Raw genomic sequence first — 14,850 nt, 5'->3', positions numbered from 1 at the left:
TTAAAGAGGGAAATTTAGAGGAAGAATATAAATTAGGAAGATAAAAGATTATCAAATGAATGTGGAACTTTAGAAGTCCAAGTTGAAAAAGGACTAGAAATTAAAATATTTTAAAAATTGTGCATTTTTGTTGTTTTCTTTCTTTTACCTTATTTACCCATTCCAAAAGAAGTATATACCTTTTTTTTTAATTTGAAAAATATGGTGTAATACAAAGAAAAGGGGGAAAAAATCACTTTTCACAAAGGCAAGCAGCATGAACATCGCTAAAGAAACTTCTAGCCTTTTCTCTATTTCTTTTTGTACTCGGTTGTACTTCCACCATATATACTCTTATCTAATATTGTAGTATAAGCATTTTTAACACTAATAAAAATTTATGAGTGCATTAGTTGTCTATTGCTGTATAACAAATCATGAACAACTTAAGAGCTTCCACCACAATACACATTTATTATCTCATGCAGTTTTGCAGGCCAGGAATCTGAGACAGGTTTAGCTGGTGTTTCTAATTCAGAGTGTCAGATGAGTTTCTAGTCCAGAGGTTGGCTGGGCCTGCAGGCTTCAGTGGGGCTGGAGTATCCACTTCTAAGATGAGTCACTTGTGGCTGTAGGCAAGAAGCCCCAGCTCATCACCACACAGGCCTCTCCATAGGGCCCCTTACGTGTCTTCATGACACTGCACTTGGCTTCTACCAGAGTGGGTGGGAGAGAGAGCAAGGTAAAACCCACAACGTCTTTTATCACAAACGATCATTTCCATTTCCTATTGCTTACACATCCCAGCTGTATTCATCATGGTGGGGACTCACAAGAGTGTGACAACGAAGACTCACAAAAGTGTGAACACCAGGGGGACTTCTGCAAGACTAGCTACCACAATGAACATTTTTAATGGCTGCATGAATCTTATACTAGAGATCTATATTAACTGTATTAACTGTTTATGTAAGGTTAGATATTATTTCCAATATTTCATTTTTATAAACAACTCTATCAAGCACATATATAAAAATGCCATGAGTTCTTCAGATTATTTTATTTGGATATGGTCTCAGAAGTGGGATCATTGAGTTATAAAAAACTTTTACTTAATTTCCATTTTAAGTTGGCTTCATAAGCAAATGAATATTTATATTGCTTATTTCCTTCAATGTATTTGGGATAAATTCCTTAAAATACCTATGAGGTGATTCACAACTACATGTTTATTTTCATTTAATGCATTCTATATGGTGTATATTTTAGGCAGATATTTCATATCATATGTAGATAATATTTTGATACTTACAGCATGTGGGTTTTTTCATTGTTATTTAACCATTTTATAGATCCTCCTGAGTTTGTTTGTTGCTGTTATTTTGGACAACTTAGAACTTGATGAAGATCTAAAGAAGCTTAAACAAGTAAGTAATATATGGGGGATTCTTAAAACATGTGCTTACAGGTAATATTAAAGCAGTTCAAACTTCAAAGTAAAAATATAGACTTTTAATAAATTACAGCCAGCAGTCTAAGTTGGCAAAGTATTTTTTGTTTAATTTTTATTATCAGCAAAGGAAATTTTCTATAATTATCTTAGGAACATTTTTACATTATTATTATGAGTAAGGGTAAGATTGATATAGTGTAGTAAATTAGACTTGGAGACTATTCTCCTTCTGCCATTAAATGAAGGTTGTCTGAAAATGAAATGCTTCAGAGACAAGTTGCCTTTTTGCATAATTATATGTGATACTCTTGATCATCATAAAAATATTAAGCATCAACTTGCCTTACCTATAGGTATTAAAAGAGGATTTAGTCTGGGTACCCATGGTGATTATAAGAAATAGAATGAGTAAATGATCAACTGTGTCCAGTTAAGTATGAAAACAGATTGATGTAATGGCAATGAAAATTGTATCCAAAAAAATGAAAATGTATGAAGGTTATGTTATTGATGGCAAAAAGATTATAGGTATGACCAATCATTCTCATAGTTTCTGTTACATGGAGGATACTTTGCTTGAATATCTGGCTCTATGAAAGACCCTTTCAGAAGGAGAGTGGGTGGGAGAGAAGGACACCGGAACAGATATTCTTGCATTATCCTCCCCAACACTGCAAGAATAATCAGTATGCTTCCAAAGAGTACCAAGTCTCTAAAACAAATTCTATCTAGATCAAGGAGGCCCTCCACCTTCAGCATTTTCAATTTGCATCTGCGTGTCTATTTTTAACAAAGCAGAGACATAATCTATTTAAATTGTGTTGTTGTCATTTTCATATCTGAAAGTTACTTTAAGCATTTCATCTTACCACTCATGTTTACATCTCCAAAGCCTATGTTTTAACTAAGGGTTGTCAATAAAGAAAAAAAATGGATGTAAAGATGCCCATTTAAATAAACTATATGGCGCTTTGCTTTGAGTATGTATCATTTGTTTTATTAAAGTATCACTGATATCTAGTAAGTTTTATTTAATCACTCACTAGGTATTAGTGATGCTTTGTTTTTCTGGAAATTCTGTACTTCAAAGTTGATTATCTAATTGTGCTGGTCTATAACTTGGAGTATATTCTTTGAATACTTAGAAATATTTGAGCATTGGAAATCCAAATCATAAGTAAAATACCAAAATTCATTATATGAGTACTTTTCACACTTTTTTTAGCCATAATTGGACTGAAATTACATTTCTATTAAATTCATCTATTCATTTTATACTTGATACTCATTAAATTGCTGTAGACCAAATATTGTTATAATAAACTAAAATGTTCTTGGTTCACTTTCTTCTATTTTTGTATAAGATTACTTTGTGTTTTCACTAATTTCTTTTTAATATATACTTTTATTGATTTCAGAGAGGAAGGGAGAGGGAGTGAGAGATAGAAACATCAATGAGAGAGAATCATTGATCAACTGCCTCCTGCACGCCCCTACTGGGGACCAACCCCGCAACCCAGGCATGAGCCCTTGACAAGAATGGAACCTGGGATCATTCAGTCTGCAGGCTCACGCTCTATCCACTGAGCCAAATTAACTAGGGCTGTTTTCACTAATTTTTAACTATTGTGTCATTTTTTATATCCTGGGTTTTCCTTATTTCTTTTATCTTGGTCTTTGAGGTAAGGCTCATTTACATAATTTCAAGAATACATTCACACACACCCATCCACATGCATCCTTTTATGCACATAATGATGTGGATACCTGAAACTTTAGACTGCCTTTTATGGCTTCATTTAGATCTCCAATAAAAATGTTACCTGAAATATTTGTTTAGTTTTTCATGTGCAGGACAACCTTTAAGGATTTAAATGTATATACTCTATTTTTACTATTCCCAGATAGAGAATAGAAAGTGGGAAATGTAAAAAAAAAAGCACTTGATTTTCTTAATGTTTGAAATTTCAGAAAGCACTATATAGTATTCCAAAGCCTCTCTGTTCAGTTCTAACTTTTATTTCATCTTTTATTTTTTTCCACCAACTAGTCTACAGGTTTGTATACCTCCAGTAACATTTGTTGAGAGCTCAGTGCTAATAAGTGCCAGAGTTAGGATTTGAACCCAGGTGATTTGGATTAAAACCCCAGGCTCTTAGCCTCCACAGTATATTGAGTTGAGCTAAAGCTGTGTAGATGTCAAACAGGAGTCATGCCTTATGTTAAGGCTCACTCACAGGACTTTTAATTACCTGTTTATAAATAATTATATTTTAGATGACAGAGATGTCATTATATTTATGAAATAACTGTTGATGTAAGAGTCAGTTTTCTGAGGAATGAAGATGAATTAAGTAACCCAATCATTAAAACTATCCAAAATAGTTCTGTGTTTCTCCTTGAAAAGGAGATGATCTAATCAGAGCCACTGGAGTTAGGGCAGTTGCAGACTGTAAGAGCTAAAATGCTTACCATTCACTGCACATAATAACAGATGCTGCCCAAGGCAGCTCTTCTCTCAGTGACCTTCTGGAGAAAGGATCCTCCTTAGACACAGACATCAAATGCCTGCCGAATATTAACATGTCAGCCAGGCCTCTAGAGACTTTTAATCTATTTTATTATGATTGCTTATTAAAAACAATTGTGTTAAATTATAAATCTTGGTTCTTAGACATTTTTCAAGAGTAATAGAAGCAAGTACCTCTAAAATGGAGAAGTGAAATATGAGATATTAAACAGAGGTATTAGAAAGAAAAAACAAGTTCTCACACTTGGGGGAAGGAAATATGTCCCTGAACATGGGCAAAATGGGAGATCATAGTAGAAAGCTAAATGGTACAGTGAAGGAATTAGAATGGAAGAGAAGAAATAAGTGAAGAAGTAATCTAGGAAAACATTTCAGATATGAAATTAAGGGAAAGAGCACGGATTATGACTAACTGTAATGTGGTAATAAACTGGGAGGACCAAATCCAGAGTCAGGAAAGTGATAAAGTCAGGTGGCCAAGTATCAAAGGACACCAAACCTTTCAGGGAGAAGTTCCCCAAGAGCAAGTACAGTCTACTGATCAGTTGTTGGTGGACTTGTGGAATAATATTCTCTTTAAGTAGAAACATGGTGCTATATATATTTTTCCCATTCTTTTTTTTTTTTAAAATATTTTTATATTTTTTACAGAGAGGAAGGGAGAGAGATAGAGAGCTAGAAACATTGAGAGAGAAACATCGACCAGCTGCCTCCTGCACATCCCCCACCGGAGATGTGCCCGCAACCAATGCACATGCCCTTGACCGGAATCAAACCTGGGACCCTCAGTCCGCAGGCCGATGCTCTATCCACTGAGCCAAACCGGTTTTCCCATTCTTTTCTGATGTCACCTCCTTACCCTTTAAGACAGTGGTTTCCAACCAAGGACTGCTGATCTCTAGGGCTTTTCAAGAGAAACTATAGAGCCAGCAGTCCTTTTTACCACTACAGAAAGCCAAAAGGGAATTGTGTGTTTACCCAGCATTAGACCAGATGTGCTAACTAAAATGCCAACTTTAATACCTGTAGTTGGATATCTGCAAATTCTATGTGACAGCTCAGCTTCCCTAACGCTGAAACTCCGATGTCTCTTCATCTGTTCCTTCCTTTCAGGAAAAAGAAGCAACATTGAGTTACATATTTCTTAATAAAGGCATTTTTATAGAGGGAAAAAATTTAAGATGGAATTCAGGGGAAAATAAAAGAGCTCCTTGGGGACGAATTTTGAATGGTTTTGACATAGTACCTATTCCCAAAATCCCCCTCTCCAAGGTATCACCAGAATTGTGCCTTAATGGTCACTGCTATAGCTTTTTCCTTTGTAACTCTTCAAAATAAATAATGTAAATAATATCCATGTAAAATTTGTCTATTGATTTCCCTGTGTGTTGAATATAAGATGCAATCTATTCCTAGTAGCAATATACAACAGCAGCAATCAGTTCATAGTGGCCATAATTTACATGACCTCATAGCTAATTAAATAGAGACCATGCTTCTATTTTCAGCATCCCCAAAATCCATTCTGGACCTGGATATAATAGATGGATGATAGATAGATAGATAGATAGATAGATAGATAGATAGATAATGGTTTCCTACATAAGATCAGAACATTGACTAAGAACAGGATTGTTAGTGAATGTATAATTGGCTGTCAAGAAGCCAAATCAGTTTGTATGGAGGCTAAAAAAAACACCCCTTGATCTAATACTATACTCTGAACAATAGGAGGAGATAATGATACTGATGTTCAGTGATGTTGGAATAACACTGGGGAATGTAGGTAGAGTTTTGCAGACTTTGAAAATGAAGAGAATTCTTGCAGCTTTAATTATTCTTGTAAATCCAGTGCAAGGCAGATATAAAGGGTTTTCTTTTAAGCAGTATAAAATTCATTGCACTATGATGGGGAGGAACCCATAGAAAAGCCTCAGGGGAAGAATAATTGAAAAGGGAACTATAGATAGTCTGTTTAGATTAAATTCAAAGCTCTGAAATTAAAATTCTCTCCCTAACCCTATATCATCTCATTTGAATCCTGATTCAAATTTGATGATGTTTGGCCTTTGATGATGTCCACTGTGTATTGGTGGGGTGGGAGGACAGATAAAGAAGCTTCTTTCACTTATTGAACAACTAGAGGCCCGGTGCATGAAATTTGTTCACTGGAGGGAGGTGTCCCTCAGCCCAGCCTGCACCCTCTCCAATCTGGGACCCCTGTGGGATCTGGCCTAAACTGTCAGTCAGACATCCCTCTCACAATCCGGGACTGCTGGCTCCTAACCACTTGCCTGCCTGCCTGCCTGCCTGATTGCCCCCTAACCGCTCCCCTGCTGGCCTGATTGACGCCTAACTGCTCCCCTGCTGGCCCAATCGCCTCCAACTGCCCTCCCCTGCTGGCCATCTTGTAGCCACCATCTTGTGACGGCCATCTTTGTGGCAGCCATCTTGTGATGACATGGGGTGGCCATCATGTGATGATATGGGGGTGACCATCTTGTGACAATGTGGGGAGGCCATCTTGTGATGACGCGAGGGCACGAGGGCCACCTAAGCTTTTATTAGTATAGATTTTTAAATAAAAAATAAAATTTTATATTTCTTTTAAAAATATGAGCTCCAGATTAATGTTTCTCTCTAGCCTTACCTGGGAGCTTACATTTTCATCTCTGTCTTATCTCCTATATTCAAGTCATTCCAGATTTAGGGCAATGTCAAGGAGACAGGGTGTTACCAGAGTATACCACTCAGCTAGCTAAGCACTGGTTTCTATCACCTGATCTGAGTGGAGCTGTCATTATTTTCAGTACTTTGTCTATCTCTCATTAGTGAACTCAAAGTAATGTAACATAAGATAGAGTGATGTAACTGCTACAATAATAAATATTACTGATTGAAAACTACCGCATGCAAGGTACTTCATATTAAATTATTGAATTTAATTCTGAATATTAAAGACACAGAAACTAACATTTAGGGAAGTAAACTCCTTGCCCAAATTCACATTATCTGTAAATGCCTAAGTTGGGATAACATGGGCCATCAAACTCTAAACCAGTGTCCTCACTGAAAGATGCCACACTACCTGATCACTTCATTCATTCATTATGAAATGCATGTCTAGAAAATAGAGTGCATGAGATGCTTACATTTGTGAATCAACATACCCCCTCTCTGTGAGTGTATAGACTGGAGATCAAATTCTGATCAGAATATAGCTTAGTGAGCCAGGAACTAGTGTGGAGTGTGGGGCGGGGGAGAGGGGGGAGGGTTGAATGATTCAAATATGTAATGGCATGAGGCTGAGATTGTCTGAAGTATGCCTTTCATGGTTGGCATATTACTCCCCATTCTGTAATCTTCAGGTCTGTATACTGTGCGTCATATATTATGTTAGGGGCAAGGGACATTGTTCCTGCCTTAAAATAGCTTGGGAGCTGGTGGGAGAAAGTGACAAGTAAACAGATACTACAAGAGGCTTGAGGAGCACATAGGAGACATATCTAGCATAGACTATGAAATCAGAGATGTTTTTTCACAATTATGGTATAGACTGAAATCTGATAGGTTGAATAATGCCTATCCAGGTGAAAGGGGTTGGAAGAAGATGGCATGAGGAAGGGTACTTAAGATGAAAGGAACAACAAGCTTTTTCTTTAGACAAGAAATAGCACAGTAACTTTTTTAGAGGCCACTCACTGTGGGTCAAGTATAGAACAAAGGAGAAAATGATGAGCTGGAAAAATAAGCTTGGACAAGCAGATGAAATTAGTGTGAGCAGCATTAAGCATTTTAAATATTATACTGAGGGTATTTAAGCCAAAGAGTGACATAATCTCCCCTAAGTTCTAGCTTCAGTGTGTAAAATGGACTGAAGGACACCTAGGCTGAAGATAGGAGGACCAGTTTCTGAGGCAGACAGTGATTACAGCCTCAATAAAGGATACAGAGATGGGAGAACACAAAGGAGTGATTTAATAGAGAGGAGGGAAAACAGGGGATAGGATTTGGTGACTAATTAGATGTAAGAGATGAGAAAAGGCAAGAGACAAGGATGTTACCCAGGTTTCCAGATTTCCCAAGGTGTTCTATGACAGAGAATACAAGAGATGAAAGGAATATGGGTTTTATTCATTTGTTTTCTTTTAGATGATGGGGGTTGGTCATATTTTCCATGAGATAGATGCCTAGGAGCTATCTAAGAGATGATGTCTAAAGGTAGATGTAAGGATTAAAGGGGAGGTGAGCAATCTGGGCTGAAATAGATATTGAAGAGGAGCAAAAATCACCATACAGATGATAATTTAAAACCCTTAGAAATCACGAGTTTACCAAAGGAAGAATAGTTCTCTGAATCATAGGAGCCGATGAGAAAGAGCCTGAAATGGGAATGAGAAGTCATAGCCCAAGAGTTAGGAGGAAAGTCTAGAATGTGTTTGTCATCAAATCCAAAAGGTTCAAGTGTTTCAAGAAGGAGGTTGTGGTCAACATGTGCAAAGACTTTACAGAGGTCACCATAGAAAAAATCCTATTTATAATGTCACAAAGAATAAAATATTTAGGAATAAACTTAACCAAGGAGGTGAAAGACTTCTACACTGAAAACTGTAAAACATTGATGAAAGAAATCATAGGCTATATAAATAAATGAAAAGACATCCTGTGAATTAGAATACTTAATATTGTGGATTAGAATACTTAATAATGTTAAAATGTCCATACTATTCAAAGTAGTCAACAGATTCAGTGCAATCTCCATCAAAATTTCAATGTATTTTCTGCAGTCATAGAAAAAATGTTCTAAAATTCATAGGGACTTTCAAGAGACCCCAAACAGCCAAAACAATCCTAAAGAAAACAAACCAAGTTGGAGGCCTCATACTTCTTGATTTCAAAATACATTACAAAGCTACAAAAATTAAAATTACATGGTACTGAAATAAAGACAGACATATAAATCAATCGAATAGCAAAAGAATCCAGAAATAAACCCTGGCATATATGGTCAGTCTTTGACAAAAGGTGTCAAAACTACCTAAAAGGCAAGTGACTGTCTCTTTACCAAATGATGTAGAGAAAACTAGAAGTCCACATACAAAAGAAAGAATTTGGACCCTTACCTTACACCATATGCAAAAATGAACTCAAAATGGATTAAAGACCTTAATGTAAGATCTAAACTATAAGAATCCTTGAAGAAAGCACTATGGAAAGCTTCATAACATTGGAATTGGCATTGGTTTCTTGGATCTAACACCAAAAATACAGGCAACAATGCCCTAGCTGGTTTGGCTTAGTGGATAGAGCCTCAGCCTGTGGACTGAAGGGTCCCGGGTTTGATTCCAGTCGAGGGCACGTACCTTGGTTGCAGGCTCCTCCCCAGCTCAGGCCTAGTCAGGGCTCGTCCAGGAGGCAACCAATCGATGTGTTTCTCTCACGTTGATATTTCTTGCTGTCCTTCCCTCTTTCCTCCACTCTCTCTAAAAATCAATGGAAAAATATCCTGTATCTGTCAAGGAGTTCATATCCAGAATATAAAAAGAATTCCCACAACTCAAGAACAAAAACAAATAACCCAACTTAAAAGATGGTAAAGGACTTAATACACATTTCTCCAAAGACTTATGAGTGGCCAACAAGCATATGAAAAGATGCTCAACATCACTAATTGTTAGAGAAATATAAATAAAAACCACAATGGTATACCACTTCAGATGCATTGGGATGACCACTATCTGGAAAAAAAGAAAGAAAGAAAAGAAAAGAAAAGAAAGAAAGAAAGAAAGAAAGAAAGAAAGAAAGAAAGAAAGAAAGAAAGAAAGAAAGAAAGAAAGAAAGAAAGAAAGAAAGAAAGGAAGAAAGAAAGGAAAGGAAAGGAAAGGAAAGGAAAGGAAAGGAAAGAAAGAAAGAAAGAACATAAGAAGTTGGAGAAAATGTAGACAAATTGAATTGGAACACAGGTGCATTGTTGGTGGGAATTTAAAATGGTGCATGAACCGTGTCCAGCATGGCTAGTGGTGAACCTGAGGAGGGGTGGTGAAGAATTAAAGAAAACAGGCAAGAAAATACAGTTGGGGCCAGGTGGGACACTGTTCTTGGAAGGAGAGACAGTGCCACAGCCTGTAAGCCAAGTCTTTATTTTATAGTCAGATCCTATGAGGCAAAGTTATGGTGTGGTCAAGATGGACACATATGTAATACCTTAATAAATAAAGAAAAAAAAATTTTTAAGATGTTTACTATGTTCTCAAGTGTTTCGAATCTACTTAATTACATGCACCTGAGAACTCTATTAAGCTGTTTTGGCAGCACTTGCCACACCTCCTACATCACTCAGCCACCTGAGACCACAGCTTCTGACCATAAGGTCAAGCTTACAACCATAACCTTTGGCTATAATTGTACTGGGAGGGCTTTGCCCTCCAAACTGGGTCCTGCATGTGGCTTTGCCATGAGAGGACATTGCCCTCTCACTAGTCCAAGACTTGAACCTGTCCAAACGCGTTAGCTGCTCTCCACAGGTGCTATGGAAAACAGTATGAAATGAAAAAAATGAAAAATAGATATCAATTCTGGGTATATATCCAAAGAATTGAACACATAACTCATGCTTACTATAGCATTATTGACAATAGCCAAGAGATGGAAGTGACCCAGGTGCCCATTGACAGATGAATGGATAAAGGAAATGTGGATATACAGGGTGGGGCAAAAATAGTTTTTCACTTGTTTGTACAGAACTGAAAACCTACTTTTGCTCCACCCTGTATACATACAGTGGAATATTATTCAGCCTTAAAAAATAAGGAAATTATGACATACTATAGCATGGATGAACCTTAAGGACATTATGCTAAGTGAAATAAGCCTGTGACAAAAAGATTAATACTGTATAATCCCACCTACACAAAATATTTAAAGTAGTCAAATTTATAGAAACAGAAAACAGACTTGTGGTCACCAGGGACCTTGGGAGAGGGCAAATAAGCATTGTTTAATGGCTACAACAATATGAATGTACTTAACACTACTAACTCCTCAAAATTGATTAAGATGGAAAACGTTGTGTTATGTGTTTTTTACCACAACATTTTTAATTTTAAAAAATTAACAATAAGGAAGTGGTTAATGGTGGTGATGAGAGCAGGCTCAGGGACTTTGTGTAGAAAATGAGGAATGAGCAATTGCTGAGAAAGTGAAGATGAATTGCCAACCCTTTGCTCTCAGATTCATTCTCTTAGGTTTTTAGAAAGACTGCCTAGTTACTGAGGCTTAATTTTTTCTAGGCATGTTAGCACCATTTACTACAGTGCTACCCTACCTTTTTCCCATTGTGATATGCATAGAGAATGATTTTTATACAACATATCGGGGTCAACAATTGGGAATCTACAGTTGGAGACATCAGATTTCTAGTATTCCTGCCACTCCAGGAAACAGCTGCCCAGCAGCTAGAGAACCAATATCCTGAAGAAGCTACAGATCCTTGTGGTGGAGAGTCTGGAAACTTCACCTCTCACTCAAAGCCTTTGGAATAACCCAAATTCACTTGAAGCCCTTCTCTCAATATTTTGCTCATTGAATGACCCTTTTGTTGTCAATTTACATATTATTACCTGTACTTTTCATAATTTAAGTCTCAAAATATCATCTTATATAGCATTTGACCTGCAGTTTCTGAAATTGCTTCATTACTATACTTTGGTAAGTAGTAAGTTCTTATGTTATATTAACTCATGAACAAGCTATAAGATCAGTTTAAAGAGATGACTTGGCTAAAACTGAGAACTGTTCAGAGTAAGACTCAAGGCAATAGGTGCCAAAAGAGGCTCAGAATTTGTGGATATCAATTATCATCATAAGGCAACAGAGATCTGAAAGTCAATGCAAAAAAAGAGAAACAACCAACTGGAATTTTGGACCTAAACAGGTAGAAGTCTGGGATCCAGGAAGTTAAATTAAAGCAGAAGAGGTACCTATTAAAATCTATGTCCTCCTATTATGGATTAAATCATGTTCCTCAAAATACAGAAGTTGGCAGAAGTAGGCTTACAGTTGTGAGTACATGAAACAGGGTTTATTCCTGTATTATTTATTTATTTATTTGCCTTATTATTATTTCATATCCTTACTTATGAGTTATCTTTTAGGTAATGATGGCTGGTAATTTAACCTACTTTTGCCTATCCCTGTTATTTATCCAGTGCCTATATGGAAGCCCTAACTCTCTGTACCTGTGAATGTGACTTTATTTAGAAATAGGGTATTTGTCGATGAAATTGAGTTAAGATGAGGTCATTAGGTGAGCCCTAATTTAATATGACTGGTGTCCTTATATGAAAAGGAGAAGAGACACAGATAGACACCCAGGAAGAACACCAAGTGATGACAGAGACTGGTGTGAGGGGTCTACAAACAAAGGAACACCAAGGATTGCCAACCTTCACCAGGATCTGGGAGGAAATCCTCAAACAGACCCCTCCTCAGAACATCCAGAACAAACCAAGCCCACAGAAACCTTATATTTGGACTTCTAGCCTCCAGAAGTTGTTTTATCCACCCAACTTTTGGTACTTTGTTACCACAGCCCTCGGCAACTAAAACACCTCCAGAGCTCTGTTCTCCAGCCTCAAGAGGAAATGATTTCTTTCTGACACTGGGAAGTGATGTACCTGAGAGAACAGCAAGTAGGGACGATGGGTGCACTCTCAGAATGCCAGACCAGCTTTCACCCACCAAGAACAACTTGGAGTCCTTTTCTTTTGCCTCTAATCAAACAAGTCTTATAAAAGTAAATGTATAGATTTGAGACTTTCTTGGAAGAAGGATTTATCTAAGCCTTTCCTAAATTTCCTGTGTGACTGACCCAAACCAGATCACTTTTAGAGGATTTTCCAGAACCTTGTTCTTTGCCTCATTCACTGGCACTCAGGATATTTTATAAGTTAGCTTAAGTCTCTCTTGCTATTGAACAAACACAAAATGACTTGCCTAAGACTGTTTACACTGGTGAGTTGTTGGTTGTGTCATTCTATAATTGTGCTAATTTATCATTACTTTTATTACAGTTTGTCACAGCAAACTGTAAGATAATTCCTCATGTTAAAAAAAAAAAAAAAAAAGTGCCCAAACCTAGGCGAGAAACACCTCAGCTCTGTCTGAACTCAGAATGCCTGGCCCTCAGCTGTGGGGACTCTCTTTCATTTTGCTTCCTTTAATCAAGAGAAGAGAAATTTTAAAAACTTACAGTGCTTTTTGTTCTTCTAATCCTATCACGGGCAATGGGAAAGTGCACTGTTATGGTCCTAAGAAAAAAGCATGAAAATTGTTTTTCAGTTTTATGCAGCTTCTCACAGTTGTTGAATTGCAAAAAGACTGTTAGCTATGTTAAGACTTGTTAAAAGGAGTTGGGGAGGGGAGGTTTACCCTGTGTGCACCTAAACAGGAAACATGAATGCACTGGAGATTTTGTTCTTGCCTTGACTGATTTCTTGTGGTCTCAGATTTCACACAGAACTTTGAAGGGATGTTAGTTTTCGAAGGTTGCTGTAACAGAAATATAAAATCTGGGTGGCTTAAAACAATAGAAATTCATTGTCTCACAGTTCCATATGCTTTTCCATTCTTCCCAAAGCCTTTTTCATTATCCATCTGCTTGTTCATTCATTTTTCAAATCTTTGAGTTCCTACCATGTGCAAGACACTGGCCAGACACTGAGGAGACAAGACTAGACAATTAAGTTTTCTACCCTCATGACATTTATGATCTAATGGAGGAGCTAGACAAAAATCAAATAATCAAATCAAGTAATAAATATTTACAAATTGAATTTCTTTTTTAGAAAAGAACACAATTTGAGAAGTTAGTAAAAGACCTTGACCCAAATGGGGGTCAGGGAGGTGAGGAAGGGAAAGGAAACACGTGAGCTAAGTTATGAAGAATGAGCTGCAGTGAACTTCATGGAGGTGTTGGTAGATGCGGGGAGGTAGAGCATTCCAGAGAGAAGGAAAAGCATTTGGCACAAACAGAATTCAGAAAGCTCGGAGTAAAGTGGTGTAAAGTGATCCTAGAAAAGTAAGCAGGTGTGGACCCGGAAGCTGCTTGAAAAACATGTTAAGAGCTTTTTTAAAAAACCTTTAACCTAAGAGTAATAGGAGGCCACTGAAAGCTTTCAAGATGGGAGACAGTGGTGAATTAAAGAGCTATTTGGGAAGTAAAATCAACAGGAACTTGGTGACCATTTGGATTTAAGAACATAGGGATAGAGTCTCAAGGATGACTCTTGGTTTCAGGTTTGTCTCCTTGAATGGATAATGATGATATTCACTGAACCAGGAAACATCAGCATAGACTGTATTTGAGGGATACCATTATCAACTCAGTCTTGGGCGTGTTGGCTTTGTAATGAGTTTGAGATTCTGATCACAGATGCTTAATATGTGGTTGCATGTATTGGTCTAGAGTTTAAAGATTAGGGCTGGCTGGCTAGAGATTAATTATGATTACTCAAAGTAATTCTTAGTTATTTATCCAGTGCCTATTATGTGCCAGTTGATCTTTCCTTGTATTCTAGACCTCTGGGGTAAGTCAGTGAAAAACCAGACAAGTCCCTGTCCTCTTTCATTCTTTCATCCTAGTGAAGTTCTCTGTATTTTCTTAATAGTGAAAGTTGTAAATCTGGATGAGATTGCAGAGGATGGGAAGAAAAGAGATATTGGCGCAGTGAGGAAAAACAACCTTTAATAACTGCTGGTGCTTTGCTCTTAGAGTAACACAAATAATGTCTTTGTTTTTCTTTATGTAAATTTTGACTTTTGGTTCTGTTACAAATAATCAACACTTTCTCTGTCTCAAGTTCTATCTCCTAATAAGTAAAGATCTTCT

At 37.0% G+C, this 14,850-nt stretch overlaps 1 protein-coding gene across 3 annotated transcripts in view; it reads left to right on the top strand.

Annotated features, from left to right (window-relative positions):
* Nucleotides 1-14,850, top strand: part of NALCN (sodium leak channel, non-selective) — a 278,126-nt gene that overhangs the window by 162,409 nt on the left and 100,867 nt on the right. For all 3 annotated transcript variants that reach the window (XM_054720257.1, XM_054720255.1, XM_028148874.2), the window contains one exon: nucleotides 1,332-1,406. In XM_054720257.1, the coding sequence (XP_054576232.1) occupies nucleotides 1,332-1,406 (75 nt within the window). The remainder of the gene's footprint in view (nucleotides 1-1,331; nucleotides 1,407-14,850) is intronic.

This window comes from Eptesicus fuscus, chromosome 8 (genome assembly GCF_027574615.1).
Source record: "Eptesicus fuscus isolate TK198812 chromosome 8, DD_ASM_mEF_20220401, whole genome shotgun sequence".
Classification (NCBI taxonomy): Eukaryota; Metazoa; Chordata; class Mammalia; order Chiroptera; family Vespertilionidae; genus Eptesicus; species Eptesicus fuscus.
The sequence above is the reverse complement of the archived record's forward strand: the minus strand, read 5'-3'. Positions and strand labels throughout refer to the sequence as shown.